Raw genomic sequence first — 18,494 nt, forward strand, 5'->3', positions numbered from 1 at the left:
ATTAGTAATTTCCAGTAGCTGATTTTCAGAAATGAAATTGCAGTGTCTTAAAGCCAACTTGGCAGCATAATCTTCCCTTACTTGTACATATGGCAGTAAGTCAGCTGCAATGCAGGCTTGCCCATGTTGCCCGCAATACACCCCCACCCACTTCTGTCAGTATGTCTGCAGTGCTTCTGGAGATGAGAGGGCACTATGATTTCCAGATATATGTAAGCTTTTGGGCTCACACACAGAGGAACAACAAGAATTACTGCCTACCATGGTACTGAACTCCCTGGAGAGGAGCAGTAAGACCGTGGCTTCACATCAGCAGTGTGCTACATGGGGAGACAGCTTCAGGTTCTTCCTTCACCAGGAATAAAATGCTTTACTTTTGGTCAAATTGTTTTACAATCCTAGTAAAAACACTTTTTAAATTTATGTATGAATAAAAACTGGGAGGTTTTTTAACTCCTCCACCCACAGTTAGATTGTTCAAAAATCATAGACATCTCTTTCTTCCCAGTATAAACCAAACCAGATTTGAAGTACATACAAATTGGTGAACTGAAAGAGAAGAACTGAAAATGCAGCTGCTGCATACTGGCTACCAGACTGCTGCCTGCAGTGCCTACAGTGACTGTGCTCTACAGTCACCGTGCCTGCACAGACCATTCCAGATTAGAAAGTCACATTGCTTTGCTCCCTTAGGGAAACCTCTGTGTTTAAGGGGATACTATTAAGGATGGCAAGTCCTGACATGAGCCTTTTCTTCTTGTCTTTTTGCATAATTCTGTGTATTTATCTATACTTCATTTTATGGAAGAATTAATTGAACGTCATTATAGACACACAAAAAGACATAACCCAACTAAATGCCAGGCACGTAGTTCATTGAACTCCTGCAGTACAGGCACTGGTTTTAAATCTACAGCTTCATTCCTCTCTGACATGCAGCCAAGACCCGCAGAGATTCTAAGTCATTAGCATACATGCCATGCCCCAGAGCAACCAACTACTGTCTGTCTGCGTCCAGACAGTCACTGCAGGCTGTGACATGCAGGGCCCACAGCAATGCCACCTTCTACGGTTTGGAAGTATATCCTAGCATAGAGAGAACCTTAGCCATGAAAATATGTTTGTCTATGAAGACAACCCTAGAAAAAGTCCTGTGTAAGGGTCTTTGTGGGACTTCTCTCTGCCCTGAGGGATTACCAGTGCTTTATCCTGGGTAGGCAAATTAATCTCTAGGTCATCATAGCCATCATGTGAGCTGTGGCAACACCAGGCAGTAGCCTCACAACAGCATGGCAACTGCAAATGATTTTAACACACTTGAGAAATCTTTCAGCAATCTCCTTGTACTATCATAACATTCCATCTGAAGGCTCAGAAAGACATCACTAGCAGGTCACAGTCATAGAGTAATCTGCTGCCTCTTATTCTGCAAGAGGGTCTCTCTTCCATCCTTTTTGTTCAATGTTCATGCATTAGGCTGCTCACACTTAGAGGAACTTCCAGTCTTGAATGCAACCCCTATAGCTCAGACCTTGCTGCTTTTTATATGGCTGTTTACTTCCATCATTCGGAGCTTTTCTCCATCCATCTACACAGGCAGCCTTGTTACCACCCTCTTCACTCTGTACATAATAATAACAGCTTATCTGTAGCTATCAGTGTGGACCACGCAAGGAGCAGAGGACACATGGAGAATAGACAGGCTGATACACATTGTTGAGTCATAACAACACTTTCCCCAGCTTACTTAACCCTCTAGCAGACCTTTGCCTCCCTTCACTGCATAAAACATCTCCAAGGCTTTTTGGCTGGACTATTTGGGCTCCTGTCCTTGTGGATGACAAAGCACAGCATGGGATCTTCCCACATGCAATTTGTCATGTCTTTTTTACCAGCTAATTTAACATTTCTGATCTACTGTATTCTTTTTGGTAATCTAAATCAAAGCTTGAGATGATGGTTCAAGTGACTGATTACCTCTAGGCAAATTCAGTGGCACAATTTACTGCCACTGTGATGGTTCTAGATACCTTGCTAGTGCCAGTAACGAGTGTAGCTGACAAAAAGAAAAGGTTAGTGGTGCTCATATTTCCCACGTTCTGCTCTTTTCTTGAATGTTTAATAGACCTTCTTAGCATCTTTCAAGATTGCTAATTACAATGCCTTTGTTAAAAAGTATTTGTGACCAGCAGTATTTTCCTTGTGTTACATCAGCTCAGAGTGAGTGTGACTCGTGATTAGTATCAGTAAAGCAGTGATTTATGCAGTTCAGGTTCTGCTTGGGATGCTATCTTATTACAGAAGTTTTTCCTTTTTTTGTCGTAGAGAGCTTATGAGTGGAGTCGGTTGCCATTTTCTGAGCTCCATAAAGCTGTAATCTATATCTATCCCCTCAGAATTTGCATTCTAGTCAGGTCCTCATCATACAGTCCCTCAGTATTTAAAAAATGCAGCAAATCTGAAATTAAAAATATCTGATCTCATCATCCAAGAACTTCTACAATATGTAACCGAGTACATTTTCAATTTGCTGCGCTTGCACAACCACAACTTACCAACTTCAAGACCATATCCTCTTAAAATTCCTTGAGGCACCATAAGATGTGTACTTTGACACCCAGGCCAGTATGGCAGCAAACAGAAACACATGACAAGTTTCCAGGACTCATTCCTAATGGTAAAATGTAAGTTGGCATTTACTAAAGTGATGACATATGAAATCATATTATCACTACAGACTGCAAAATCACTGAGCTAAAGAGAGGTGTGTTAAACAAGACAGGCCAAGAGAAATCATCTCATAGCTTCTTAGGTTACAGACCTTTTGATCACAAGGCACATTCTTCCAAAGCTCACTCCTGCAACTCTTCTCTTCTTTGTTCAGTCAAACCTTTACAAAAGCTATTAAATGTGTAAAGTCCCCACAATAGCTATATACTTTCTGTAAGAAGCTCACCAGCTTTGTGCTGTTTTCATATTGGGCTCCTGCTTTTGACTGAAACACTATCTAGCATGCTTTCAGGGTCACCTGCACTGCAGGCAGAAAGATATTCCCAGCTACTGGATTTCTCAAAAAAGATCAAACACATCAAAGTTTAGTTTTGCATCACTGCCTTGTATAGCTTCATTGGAATTTCCCTTCTACCCATTTAGTGATGAAAATACTTGATAAACCTCAAGAGCCATTTCCAAATGAAATCTATAGAGAGCCCTAGGAACTTCTAGAATACTTTCCATCTAATGCTGGGAGGCAATGGCACATTTTGTGATCTAAGTAGATTATGGATTCACCTGCACTTCTAGTTTCTGACCATCTTAAGCAAAGCAAACTACTTTTCCTCTAAGCTAAAGCGGATGATGGGTAGCAAGTGTTTTGCTCTGTAGTTGTACAGCTTACTTCCCTAACACAGAGCCTCAGCATCTGTAGATTCAGATCAGATTCTGTAATCTGTCATTACAGATAGTAACCTTCATATGAAAGGGACTAAACAGCGATGTTACATCAGTATTTTCACTCAATAGGAAAGACATTCATTGATCTTGAAACCTGGAACACTATCTCCCAGAGTCCCACATGCTGTGTTTGTAGCATTTCACAGACCTTTTCCTGGTCCTTCAGGGATCAAGAAGGGTATTCTAGCTAAAACAGAGATTACTTTGATTGTTCTACAAATATTATGTTTTTGCTGAGCATATCCATTAATAATTCCCAAATTATATGAAACTCTACTGCTTCTACCACGGCTCGAATGATATGACAGGGTCCTCACTGCATCTACTGCATTTCCAATTTGGATGACATAATCCAAAGCAGCTCTAATAATCTTTCAGTCATCCTTGAGCATAAAGATTTATCTCTATTTCTGGTCCTGTAAATTAAACTGGTCAAAGTTGAAGCTAGCATTCATCTCACAGCATTTTGCAAATATGCAGATCCTGTCTTTCACTAGCTCTAACTTGGAGACTGGTTTTGCTTTGAGGGAGGAGCTGGATCCTTCAGTCTAAATTATTCTCTGATTTTTGTCTTAAATCTGAATGATCTTTTTCCACCTTTGACCGATCACAGATCTCTCCATTAATTATAGCTCATGCTTTTAGCTATGTCAAGGACCAACCAGTTTGACAATCTGGGGAAAAAAAAAACTACCTTATCCTCTGCATGCATCTTCAGACTTCTTCCCCATTCCAGAAGCTCATGTGCAGACACAGCTACACTGGAGACTAGCACTGTATTCAGTAACTTTAGATCAGATCTCTGCAATCTCTAAACCAATGAGACAGAAGATGTGATCCAGAAATGCAAGAGCCAAATTGTTGGACTGTCAAATGCAGCCAAACACAGCCTATAAGATATCTCTGTTCATTTTTTCCTTGTGAAGGAAGAACAGCCACAGTGCATTCAAACCTTCCTAAGAGATGTCTGCTTACAAACAGCTCAACACAGAGAATTCAAACTGCCATTCATGCTGTCTGAGAAAGTAAGCTGAGTTTCAAGCACCTGTCCACCTAAGCATGCATACAGGCAAGCCCTTGGAGACATCACTTCAGGCATCTCTCAAAGTAATACAGCCAAAGGGGTTTACAGAACCTAGAGAACCCTTTCATTTCATGCTTTTTAAAAATACTTTTATTTAAAACACAACAGTAGCACTCAGTAAATCCTTAAAATCTACAGTAAAGTAGGAGGTAAGACTACATTTTCCCCTCCAAATATCTTGAAGTTTCACTGCTGAATTTGTCAGATCTGTTATAGCTCCTACAATCTTAATCCCTTTCATAATGCAGGTTTACTCTGGCATTTGATGCTGCTGTAGGTGAGCCTCTTTTTGACCTGGTTCCAGTTGCTTTAGGAGGAACAGTGGGAACCTCAGCAACCCAATATATTGATTTGAAGTTACAGCTTTTGGTACGCTTCCTGTAAGTAATTTGACCTGCAGTTGCCTGAGAAACTAGTGTACCACTGTGAAGCTCTGGATGTCATCTGATGCCAGGTACTTGTACTTAATGTTATTACTGGTCTTGACAATTCAAGACCGAAGCAGGATATTTATGCTCAGAAAAGGAGCACTTTAGTCATCTGCTGATTCAGTGGAGCCAACTCCTGGCAAGGCTGCCATCCCACCAGAGTTTCAGTAGCCTTGTCTTGCTCTCCCTTGAGCCACCGCTCATTTAATCACCCTGTGAACCAGCCTGGGGAGCCGATATGCTCCAAGCTGTACCTGCAGAAGTGATCAGGTTTGGGCTGGCTCGCCTCTAGATGAGGGTGAGTACTGGTGCTGGGAAAAGGAGTATGCTGGCACATCAGCCAGGACGGCAGCACCTATGCAGATCAGATCATATCATCCATGCTCTCAATATCTGATGCTAAGAGCTCTCATTTCTCCACCACTGGCTGCTGTTCTTTTCTAGAGTTTATAAGGCTACTTTTCTGATACCACAAAATCAGTCACCTTGGTGTAACCTTTCATATTTATTGCATTCTTGAACAGAAGAAAGTTTGGGGAAAACCATGCCCATGAACAAAAGCACTTTCTGAACAGATAGAGCAGAAGACAATACAGTGAGTCTGGGACAAGCACAGAAGCCTTCCCTGGTGCACTTAAGCGGGTAAGGTTTTCCCTTCTCCACAGCATTTCCCAGCCTTCCTATAAAGAGCAGCCTTTCAGGCTTGTGACAGAGGAAAACTCCATTTACCCTTTGGGTTTGCATTTCTCCTGCCCTTTTGTCAGCTCTTTCTTGGTTCAAAATCTCCCCGCTTTTCAGAGTGCAGCTGATGATGTACCAGAGAGGGACCACTATGAACAACTCCCTGAACAGCCCGGCTTGAAAGAGCATCCCCCCCTTTTAACCATCACAGTTAAGAGTTACTGCTAGATTAAAATACCCTAACATGGACATACATGACTGTACTGAGAACACCACCCAGGAACTTCATGGCATGCACCTGGGTCATTTTCACAGCGTTGGGACAAGCAGTGTACACATCTGTGTGCAAGTCCCATCTCACAACTTCCTGCTGAGTTACTCTGTCTGGGGTATCTGAAGCACACACAGTACACACTCTCAGACACACAAAATGGCTCTCTGAGCACCACTTTGCTCACTCTGTGGGCTCTGAACTGCGTCCTGCTGCATTCCTTCCCATTACATAGATCTAGTAGAGCCATGTCACACTGACCTTCCTCATAACTTTTGAGCCCTATTGACTGTGGCTGCTCTCACATTTTGGTTTAACTTGTGCCTGTGTTGTCTGTCCTGTAGACCTGCAACCACTAAGATTACAAGTCAATCAAGAGACATTTACTGGTTATTTCCCCTAGGCTTGGGTTTATCTTTTCTTCCCTGAACTGCAGCATCTTTTTTCTAGGGCCCAGCTTGTCACTTGTTCAGAGCCCCCACTGCTTCCTTCCCCACTTCTGAAGGTGAAATAAAGTTTCAGCACCTCACTGAAATACTTCATTCTCAATTCAATGCTTTATCAAATCCAGTTTTATTTGCTCTCTACAGAATGGAAACAATTATGGTAAGCAGATAAATCTGTCAGGTCAGCCTCAGCACTGGCATGGGATGGAGAGCTGCCCCTCCCCATGCATACAGCCCCCTGACACCACCCCAGCAGCACGGCTGCAAGTGGATCAGCACAAAAGCACTGAAGATGAAGGGGCTGTGGTGCATACATCTCCATGGCAACTATGAAGAGGGCATGTGACCAATGGCCAACACTGGGCATGGCTGTACAGCAGCTGCCCTGCCACAGCACGGCCCTGCTCACGGACCCCACTCCACGGGGCCTTGGCACTGCACGCTCTGCCCTCGCCCATCACGGGCCCGGGTGCTAGCAGCTGTTTGCGCATCGCCTGCTGCCTTATCCCCCTTTACAGCCCAGCCTCGCCTGCTGTTTGTCTTTCCCTACATCCAGGAGGTGACAAGCAGATGCCTGTGTTTCTACAGTGGCCCTCAGAAAGCAAAAAAAAAGAACAACCAGGGCTGCTGAATGAGATTTGACATTTAAAATATTCTGATACGGAGTGAAAGAGTAAAGGTTCTAAAGCAGGATTTGCTTCTAACCGGTTTTCTGGGGGGGGAGGGGTTTGTTTGTTTGTTTGTTTGGGTTTTTTTGTGTGGGTTTTTTGGTTTTGTTTTTCTTTGGTTGGTTGGTTTTGTGGTTTGGGTTTTTTTGGGTTTGGGTTGGTTTTTTTTGGGGGTTTTGTTGTTTTTTTTTTTAATCAGAGAAAACAGAAATAAAAGCCTAAATGCTAAGTGTAAACAGCAGGATTAAGGGGAAAAAAAGTAATCAGCTCATTTCATGCTTTTTGGACAGCAACAGAAATAGCTTCTGTCATGTTTTCAAGGACCAGATGATGCTGATTTTGTTTTTTTCTAAATTTAATTTTATTTATTCTATATTCTAGCCAGAACAGTAACAGTTACAGAATAGTAACAGTTAGTCGCACTGTTCTCATTTGACAACTTGGGAATAGGAGGTACACAGGAATAGAGGTAAACCCCAAACCCCCTAGCTGTGACTGCATTTTGATTAATGTTGACACAATTTTCTGTCTTTGAAAGCAAACTCCTTGTTGTTCCAGAAGCAGTGTGGGCAGGGCTGGTTACACAAGGCTTGCCCTTGCTTCCACAGGCTGGCGTGCAGGGGACATTGCCAGTAATCTCACGCTCTTCCCGTGTGCCAGCACCCAACTGCAGTAGCAACAGGACAGCCAGTCCAACCTGAAGAGGAATTCCAGGGGCCTTAGTAGCCCCTTGGGTATGAGATCCAGGACTGAACAGAGGCACAGGGGAGAGGTTCTGAACAAAGATGAGGCCATCACTCTGGCTTCGGCTTTGTGAGTGCAGACCTGGGGAATGGCCACAGCCTCTGCTTGGATAGATGGCAAGTAGCCACGTTGAGTTTAACCTCTTCTTTAAAGGCAAATAATGCCACTGTGAAACAGGTAGTGGCTGCTAAGGAAGCTCCTGTCACCCTTTATAAATTGTGGGAACCATGGAAACAAAAGCAGCCACAGCTGCTGGTGATACAATCCAGTGACTAGCCAAAAGCCCAATGTGACAAACAAGCAATTTATTAACACACCTCACAAAATAAAGAGAGAACAACAAAACTGAGCAAGCCTGAATACTCTGACTTTCCAACTAGACAGCATGCACTTTCTGAAAAAATGGCAGGTACATCACTGATTTTCTCTCAAAGTATATTAATATGCACTTTGCAGAGGAAGATCCCATAGACACACAGACTGGAGCTTGCAGTCCTGACAGGGTATAAACAGATGCAGTTACAACCTTTGGCATCTCTCCTTAACGCTCCACTGACCCAGAGCTGCAAACATGTTTACAACCCTGCCTGAAAAATGCGTCCTCAAACAAAAGAAACCTAAAGGCAAATTTTGTTTTTACATTGCCTGACCTTGACCAGGTGTTGTGGCAGAGGAGAAGAGCTGACAAAGCCAGACAACGGGACCAATTAACCCTTTAAGAGCACGGGGGTTTGAAACTACAAGGATGTAATTATGAGGTATCTTTACACTCTTACTACTTCTCAGGAAGCAGCAAGATACAGAACAGGTCCCAGCCTAAAAACATGGAGACATTACACCATGCTGCACGTAGCAATTCTCTATAAAGGCCATTACTTCAAACAAGACACATTTTCAACATGCAGTACTATTTGTGCACAAAATACAGTCTAAAGCAACTCTACTTTTTCAGTCACCTGATAGTCACTGGATCAGACTGGTCTCCACACACTATCACCAGCAACATTATTTATATATAAACCTCCATCCTTCCTCCACAGCCAGATTTGCCAGGTAGGTAATTGTAGCTCCCGTTGAAGCAAAACTGACTTGCTTTCAACGGCAGCAGACTGCCACAGCTAAGATTTTTCAGCAGAAAGATGAAGAAACAACTAAATGATCCTATTATTTTGCATTTTTCACTGAATATTTAAGATTCCATTTAATTTAATTTTGGATTCTCTGGTTAGAGGAGGGGTTCTACATAAACCTCCTTTTACCCAGAAACAAAAAAGAAGCAAATGAGATAGTCCTTTCCTGCTGATCACATCACTCTATCCCAGCTCTTGCCAATCTAATGCTGCAGCATTCCCACTCCCCAAATGTATAATCCAAGTAGCATGCTCATTACAGTTTTTCCACCTCCCGATCATTGACAAGATGCAATCTTATCAATTAACAAATTCGAGCAAAACTGCCTTTTCTCCTCATCTTTCAGTGGCCTGAATTCAGGAGCACTGACAGCCCTGCGCTGCCTAGCTGACAGCATCGAGGATGCACCCACAGTTCGGAGGTAGATGCTTCCCCTCCGGCATCTTTCCTCCCTTTGTAAACACGCTAAGATAGCAGCTTTTCGCCAGCGACCTATAGCTAAGGGAATGCAAGCGCAGTGGGTACAGTGAGGATAAAACAAGCCCTATTCTCAAAACACAAAAGATGCAAGTGGGATGCATTTACTTACATGAAGATTCAGTGCCAAACATGGCTGGCCCCAGATGCTGCTATTTTAAAAAGAAAAGGAGAAAAAGAGTGGAAGACAGAGGGAGTGTATGAGAGCAGGGATGAGACTGCTACACAGCAGGGGTCATGAAGGCAGACAATGCAGTCCCGGCTATCCAAGCTGCCAGATCCTTCCTCTCCTCTCCCCTTCTCTGCTCCACACCGCAGTCAGCTTTTCCTTGCAACCGCAGCAAAGGTCCTTTTTCAAGCAGCAAGAAACAGGAGCTTCTGTTTTAAATCCAAAAGAGAAAGGCAGGCCAGCGTCCTTTCCGTGATAGCGACGGCACAAATAGGTAGCAGCCAGCAGATACTGCAATCCCCAGCTCTGCTCTCCGTAAGACAATAGCAGAGCTTATGCATACACTGGATGACGTCAGGACACTGCAAAGACTGACTGCTGCTAACCCAGAGACTCGGAGGGGCTTGAACAGAGCACAGCATTTCAAATGGGAATTCCTTTGTCGCAAAAAGCAGAAGACAAAGAACGAGACATATATTCCCCTCTGTGACAATAACCCACACACACACCTGGGGCTGTAATGCTACGAGGAAAATACCTGCCTTGAATTCACACTCCTCAGCTGCATGAGATGTAAAGTGTATCTGTGCAAATAGATTAGATTTCAGGAGCAAATCTCCTAGTAAATGCCACCTATGCCATTTTCATTAAAGAATAACAATGAGTTTTAATCACTAACTCTCATTTCTCCTTCAGAAAAGAACTAAAATTCTGGGTCACTCTACACTTTGGACATAATTTTCACATCAATGTGCTAGCCAACTGTCTTGTTTATTTAAATCTATTATCAGAACACACTGTAGCAATGCTCTAATCCTAGTAAGTCACACTTCTAAATGAAAACCCCAAACCACACTGATCTCAGGGATAAAAAGGCATCCTAGCAACCAAAGGAATATTTTCTTTATTTCTGCTTTATTCTTCTGATCCATCTAGATCTAGTATTTCTTAGCCTTTGCAAGTGCATTTAGCTTATTTTTTCTGATGCTCAGTAACTTTAAAACATTCAAATGTAGAAATAAAACCCTGAAACTGGCTCCTTCCAGTCCTCCAACAGACAAAAGGAATTTGCCTGGCTTGTGCTGAGAAGAGCAGTCAAGCAGTAAGCTGATGGTCAGAAGCTACCAGATATTTGGGGTCACCTACAGGAATGGCTGTCCAGTGGGGGCAAAAAGGAGAACACTTTTGGTTAAGTATCACTGAACAAGTATTTGCAGTTCACAGGATGGCAAAGACAGAACAGCTTTGCTAGTGGCTAAGAAAGAGATAGATGCCAAGTCCAGTAAGTTAAGCACCTAAAACTACTACTCTGACTTCTAAGCTCCATGTGCTAAGGAGGTTTGTGCTGTTTGCAGAATACGTGTTACAACCACACAGTGCAAGATGGAAAAACAAGCAATGCTGAAGGCTGGCAGGACCTGCCACACAAGGATTTCAGTGTGCTTAAGTCACTAGGGAAACATGCAGGTGCTGGCTGGGGTCACTGCTACCCTAAGAACAGAATGGAAAGCAACATATGGGTCAGAGGCACAGTGGTCCCCTCTCTGCTCCTGGGAATGGGGAACACAGTCCCAAGCTCATAGAATGTACATGCCCACCAACATCCATATGGACCCTCGACAACCCTGGCCCACAGGTGCTGTGAGGAAGGAGAGAGATCAAGAGGGTGTATAGTGTCTGATCTCCTTGTCTTTCCTGTCCTGGTTGAGAAGAGGTCCTCCCTGGCAACCTCTGCTGGCGCAAAACACTCTTCAATCATTTCCCTGCTTTCCAGCTGACATGTTGAACAGCCTCTTTGTGTTCTGCACCTAACAGGAGAATATTTAGGGCTTCCAGGCTTCTGGGAGCATTTCTGTGTGCTCCATCTCTGGAACAAAGCCACAGAAGAGGCCATACCCTCAGGTGAAATATCTCACAACATGTTAACAGGCAACTTTTATTCTCTTCATCAGCATATGGGACATCAGTGCACAGCAACTCAATCGACCTTTGCACAATGACTAACCAGGTGCCTTCACATCTGCACTTAAACACTTAAATTAATGGCATGTCTGTTCAATTGTAATATATATTTGCAGTCATGTGCATGGATGTTTAGCACCAAGGAGACACATACATCATGTTTTTTTCCCATAATGTTGTAATGGCACCAACCTCCTGACAAAGACCACAGTTTTGCTATTCACAGAACTGAACTAGTTATTTTGACTATTTGGAGCTGGTAATATCTCCTTCAGTCAAAACAGCTTGACAAGAATTTGTAGTGCATGGAGCAAAGCAAGAATTCTGTCTTGGCTCTCCAGCTGCCAAGGCAAGTTCACAGAACTGTGTCTATTGTATCCTAGTAAGTTTCCCAGTATCTTTAAACACAGATCTCTGGAACACAAACCCTAGTACAATAGCTGAAGAAAATGTTTTGCTCTGATGAGCAGATCTGAACTCCCCAAAGCACCGTTTCCAAGGAAGATTCAAAACTTCAGGGCTTTCCAATGATATCCTTAAAGGTGCCACAGGGGCCAGGCTCTCTGCCAAGTTTTCATTACACTGATGCACCTAGGCAGCAAAAAAAGCCTGAACACCTCATGCAGTATCTGTGGAAGGGCTTCATAATGATCTATTTAATTAACATTACCCTTGTGGAAGGTGACTAGTAACAAGCCATTGAAAGACTTTCTCTGAAATTATTTGAAGTTTACCTAAAACAATTCACAAAGTGACTTACATAAAGTATTAAAATCTGGTCTTCTGATGTAAGACCATACACTCTTTGACATCAGAATGACAACTTTCTGTTTCCTAATATGACTGTTGCTTTTAGTTTATTTTGAAAAAAGGGCCAAAAAATGTAATCTCTTCCTATGATAAAGTTTCTCTCTGCTGCAGCAGTGAAGATAATGTAAATTAGCGCACAGGGAGCATCAAATGAAATCTCCTGCAAGTGTCAGCATTGCTGTGATTTACTTACAACATACAGAGGACATTGTTCAAGAGTCAGACTAATTTAAAATGTAACTTCCATATATTTCTCCACAGGCCAGCAAGAACTATTTAAAGCAGCAAATGCATACATTATTCAAAGCTCTCTCCTATACATTCGCATTGTGAAACAGGGATGTGCTTGCCAACCATCGTCACTCTTGCAGCAAATATACTTTATTCCTCAATTTTTCACTGCAGAAAAACATACACACTTTGTAAGGACAAGTGTCTAAATCCTAAAGCATAGTTTTGAGTTTTAATAAAGAAGTTGGATACCACAATGTTACGTTCTGTAAATTTCTGCTTTGTAACCATTCCTCTCAAGAAAAACAGTGCAAGCAAAAAATGTGAGCTACCAAGACAGGCAGATTTGTAGATATGCCTTATGCTCATCTGCTAAACCACAAAGCCTTATTTTCTCTTGGAACTAGGACAACATTTCATTTTGAGCTTAACTTCCTTTTTCCACAGAAGAAACACTGGGAATTTGAAAGAAATCCACCCCACCTGTGAGGTACTCCTGTCGTACTGCCCTAAGCAGCTCATCTCAACAGGGGAGATATCTCTCGTTTCCTTCTGGGGCAGGAGAACTGGTCCCACACCTTTCACTCTTCAGTGTGAAAGTCAAAGATAATCTCAACTGTTGTCAGCAACAGGTAATGATTTTTACTGAATTAGATGAACTCAACTTTACTTTCCCAAGTCTTAGAATCTCATAGAATCTCACAGAATCAACCAGGTTGGAAGAGACCTACAAGATCATCCAGTCCAACCTAGCACCCAGCCCTAGCCAGTCAACTAGACCATGGCACTAAGTGCCTCAGCCAGGTTTTTCTTCAACACCTCCAGGGACGGTGCCTCCACCACCTCCCTGGGCAGCCCATTCCAATGCCAATCACTCTCTCTGGCAAGAACTTCCCCCTAACATCCAGCCTATACTTCTCCAGGCACAAATTGAGACTGTGTCCCCTTGTTCTATTGCTGGTTGCCTGGGAGAAGAGGCCACCCCCCACCTGGCTACAACCTCCCTTCAGGTAGTTGTAGCCAGCAATGAGGTCACCCCTGAGCCTCCTCTTCTCTTCTCTCCTGCAAGTTTTGTAATACTTTTCAAAAAGGAAGCTTTTTTTTTTTGTTAAATGAACTTTTAAAATATTTGAAAAATTAATGCATTCAAGGTGCTACTGGAGTTTCTCAGTGAGTGTGCAGTTCATCTATGCCACTTGCCAACCCCTAAAAGGAATTCATTCTGCCTCCAGGAACATTAGCTAGCTGCCTTCTAAAAACCCACTGAGAAGTCCAGTCACCCATGCTATGAGGATCTCCAGCTTTTGAAGGTTTTGTTTGCTCTGGCAACTGCTGCCATACTAATTACTGATCAACATGACACCAACAATATACTGCAAGGTGATTCTTTTAGGCCCTTTGACTTTATGCTGTCTCTGGCCTTGTTTTGCTCAAGTTCACTGGCCTTTTACCAAACATCTGACAGCACAATTGCATAGCGATGGTACAACTTCAGTTTCTCATCTCACAGGACCATGTATTCAAGGTGCAAACCAATCAACCAACCAAATCAGATGGCCTGTGCTGATGCTATGATGCTGAGTCTCCAAAACAGAGGGGTGAATGATTACTCATTTGTGGAGCATTCTTCTAATACCTCCCTCCTGAAATGAAGCTTATGTCTCAGAAATGGCACCTTTAGAGCTGTGACAACAGGAAGAGGAAGCACTGCCAGCTGGGGAGGGGGAGGACAGCTCTGATAAGTACTTCCTGGCAGGAAAGTGGGAAGTAGAGCAGGAGTCCCATGGGGTCTACCAGTTTGGATTACACTGCAGTCAGAACCAAGGAGAGCCAATAAAACCATGTTCCACTGGAAGGAAACAATTTAAGTGCTTCATTTATGTAAACAGCAGCACATTCCCACCAGCAGCGGGGCTGGGCAGCAGGGAGAAGAGCATTCCAGGCTGCAAAGCAGCCCCAGACATGGAGAAAAAGGGACTGCCCAGACAGACAGTAGAAAATATCCCTGAGTATCTAATCTGCCTGAAATCCTAAGCAATATAGTATCTCTTTCTCCCCTGGTAGCAGTCCCTGGACTCTCCTTGACTATGTGAGGTTTAGTAACAGGAAGCAACAGAACAGAAAGCTATTCCCATTGCCTACAAAAGCTGATAGAGGATAACTTCTCCATTTTCAGCAACCACTTTCCTTCTAATACTGTAAAACTGGAAGGTAATTCAGTATTCTTCCAATCCGTCACAATTATGATTTGCATTAATGACATCTGATCTAATGCCAAAATGTCATGATTAGGACTAAGTTTTCATTCTTGAAAGAGGAAGATCAAATTTAAATTACTTCTTAGTCCAAGCAGACACAGTAAGGATGTTAATTTTTTTTTTAATTTTATTTTGTATCATCAGGGTTGGAAGAGACCTCACAGATCATCAAGACCAACCCTTTACCACAGAGCTCAAGGCCAGACCATGGCACCAAGTGCCACGTCCAATCCTGCCTTGAACAGCCCCAGGGACGGCGACTCCACCACCTCCCTGGGCAGCCCATTCCAGTGTCCAATGACTCTCTCAGGGAAGAACTTTCTCCTCACCTCCAGCCTAAATTTCCCCCGGCGCAGCTTGAGGCTGTGTCCTCTTGTTCTGGTGCTGGCCACCTGAGAGAAGAGAGCAACCTCCTCCTGGCCACAACCACCCCTCAGGTAGTTGTAGACAGCGATAAGGTCACCCCTGAGCCTCCTCTTCTCCAGGCTAACCAATCCCAGCTCCCTCAGCCTCTCCTCGTAGGGCTTGCGCTCGAGGTCTCTCACCAGCCTCGTCGCCCTTCTCTGGATACGCTCAAGCATCTGACATAAATAGCAATGATTTCATCACACATACAGGAAAAAGTAAGAAGGACTTCTAAGCCTATGAGGGAATACGCACAAAACAATGTAAGAAGGTATCTGAGTAATTCAGTTATTCATATGAACATGCTCTATCTGTTCCTGCTTGGTTACTCTGGAACCTGTCAGACAGGGATAGAAGAAATAAACTTATCCCATGTACCATGTGACAGCTAAGCTAGAAGAGGAAGAGACAACTTACGAAGGTCCCTGCTGGATGATTGATGTGCTCAGCACACTCCCTAGCAGACCTAAAAGTATCCATAACACAGAATTGTAGAATCAACCAGGTTGGAAGAGACCTCCAAGATCATCCAGTCCAACCTAGCACCCAGCTCTAGACAGTCAACTAGACCATGGCACTAAGTGCCTCATCCAGGCTTTTGTTGAACACCTCCAGGGACGGTGCCTCCACCACCTCCCTGGGCAGCCCATTCCAATGGCAAACATAATCATGGGAAAAACTTCCATTGAGAATTTTATTTTCCTACATGGACACTCATGTGCACAATAGTCTATGAGCTGATACTGCAGTTCATATACATACAACACAGTTGTGGAGAGAGTTTCCAAGTCCACTGGAAACTGATTCATTAGTTCTGCCAGACAAAGCTACAGTTGTCTCAGGATTTCAATTTTCCCACAAGCAAAAAAAAGAAATCTCACATGGGTTAGCATAAGGATCGAATGTACAGTGAAGAGGAAGCCCACACCAAAGCACTTAAGCATAGTACCACTGGCTTTTTAGAAGAAGTAGGCTCTTAAACTTGACAGACACCTTGGAAATGCTCTCCTAAACAAAGCACTAGAAAAAAAAATGTTAGACATTTAGTCATTGTAAAAGTAGGTTTATGTACATAGTTAGAGAGGGGAAAAAAATGGTTGGAAAGAGTGATGGCATCTGCCTTCCTCATGGAAGAGTCAGCTGCATCAACATCCTTCCCACCAGGCACCAGTCACAAAGGAAAGCTGCAAGACCAACTCAGTGTGGGAACTCAGGATGTGCTGCAGACCTTACTGGTTCACAGAGTTCCTCTGCCAGCAAATTACAGTGCTACCAAAACAGACAGGCTTCAATAACTACATCTTACCCCTTCTGCCTGGTCATGGTCAATGTCTGAACACCATGATAGAAACATGAGCCCAGACAGGTGTGACAGTAAGCAGCACTAGCAACTTCGCAACAACTAAATGGTCAGATCAGACATTAACACTATTCAAGTTTCTGAGAAACTAGTTGTGGGCCTCTCCTCACACAGATCACACTGCCCAGGGCCAGGATGTTGGTATGCCCCATTCCTGGCCTCTGCCTTGAAGAGGTGGGTGGTGGTGCCTGCAGAGCTGCTGTATCCCAGCAGCATGAGGAGAGCATGGAAGCACAGAGATTGCAGCTCCTAATGTCCACAGCATCCCAGGAAAGTCCTGGTCAGCATAATGTTTTAGTGGTGGTTCAGCAGCTGCCAACTCGAGCAGTACCTACTTCTCTCTACTACACAGAGAGTATGCACAGAATCAGGCTTGAGCAGCTGAGAGAAAGAGATCTACATATGCATGGAGGTGCCTCCTGTGTGCCTGGGTGTTTAAGGGAAGGACAGGAAAAGACGACCGTATTGAGGTCAGTGGCACCATACCTTCCTGAAGGAAGGAAAAATAGGTCCCTGCACTCCAAACCTACCTTGAATTGTGAACAACACTCTCTAAATTCCTCCTGAATAGGTCTGAGACTTCAGCATGATCAAGTCACCTCATGGGCAAGTATTCAGCTGAGAGACACCCTTTTGCACTCTGCAGCTGCACAGACCTCCACTACAGCAGTGATTTTTTGATACTCGGAAGCACTGTGACACTTCCCTGCCTTCAGTTTCATGAAAGATGTATGGGCTTGTGTCCAGTACTAAATGGCACACCGATTTTATCAACTTCATCAGCCCAGACAAGGAAGGTCATGCCAAGCAGCAGTGCAGATAAACAAAGTGGATAAAATCAGCAGGTGTCACCTGACCAAATAGTAAGTCTCCCCTGTCATCTGAGAGATTCCTCCTCACTAACAAACTGAAACATGGAGCCTAATTCCTCTCTTCATGTTGAAGGTTTTCTGGCCCTTCTGACATACCTTATGTGGCATTAAGTGAACCAATCATCAGTGGTCAAATCAGACTGAAGAAGCTTAGCTTGTAGTAAAGCCTACATATGTGGCTCCACTTGGCCTGCAGCATAGGCAGATCACCTCCCAGCACCCCTCACTGATGCTTCATGGAACTCGTCAGCCTTCAGATGGCTACAGGCTCTGCTTAGCACTATTCGTTGTCAGTCTTATTCACTTTAGTCTCTGTCCTTGTTTACACTAAAGACAAGTAGTGTTTGACAGCACTTACCCTTCACAGAAGATGATTTGGTGGTTGGCCAAAATGGGACCTCAAGCACAGATGATTAATGCTGGTTCCACAACTGTGGCCATGCTACAAGATCTCTGAAGGGGGTAAAGCTCTTGGGCCCTTTAAATAACTTGTACAAATAATTCCATCTATCTTGATGAAAATTCTCCAGAAAATGTATTCCAAAACAAGTAACAGAGACTGTTGTGTCTTTCTCCAGCTCACAGCAAACATAAATGGACACAGTGCCCTGGAACAATGTGGTTCAGTATGGCTCCTTCCCTGACCTTGCCCCACAAATCATCTCTATTTTATAAATTGGCTTCATTACTTTTCTTGTTGGTAATTGTATGTTTGACTAAAATTGATGCAACACACTGTAGGTAGGGAAAAGCAAAGGGTTAAGTACTTTAGTAAGAAAAGGGTATGTGATATCAACTATCCTACCATAAACAGTCCACCCTGGCATGCAGTGTCAGATCACTGGGAAAGACCTCAGCAGAAAATCCCTCTGTATCTTAATCATGTGCTCAACATGCTCCTAATTCTGTTCATGCAGAGAGTTAAGACTCTTCTGGACCACTGCTTTCATTGTATGCAATGATATTTTTTCATACTGGAGCAATTATTTGTACAGAATATGTTCTGTGAAAAAAATAAACACAGTTCAATCAACTTCAGCCCTG

The 18,494-nt window shown here is 43.4% G+C and overlaps 1 protein-coding gene across 4 annotated transcripts in view; it reads right to left on the minus strand.

Annotated features, from left to right (window-relative positions):
• The window catches only part of ST7 (suppression of tumorigenicity 7), a 160,615-nt gene that overhangs the window by 109,908 nt on the left and 32,213 nt on the right, over positions 1 to 18,494 (minus strand). Inside the window, exon 1 of one of the 4 annotated variants that reach the window (XM_064142076.1) lies at positions 9,496 to 9,875. The exons of the other annotated variants lie outside the window; for them this stretch is intronic. Coding sequence (XP_063998146.1) covers positions 9,496 to 9,517 — 22 coding nt within the window. The 5' untranslated portion in view covers positions 9,518 to 9,875. Of the gene's footprint in view, positions 1 to 9,495; positions 9,876 to 18,494 lie in introns of those variants that run through there. 4 annotated transcript variants of the gene reach the window in all.

Source organism: Pogoniulus pusillus, chromosome 4 (assembly GCF_015220805.1).
Source record: "Pogoniulus pusillus isolate bPogPus1 chromosome 4, bPogPus1.pri, whole genome shotgun sequence".
In the NCBI taxonomy this organism is placed as follows: Eukaryota; Metazoa; Chordata; class Aves; order Piciformes; family Lybiidae; genus Pogoniulus; species Pogoniulus pusillus.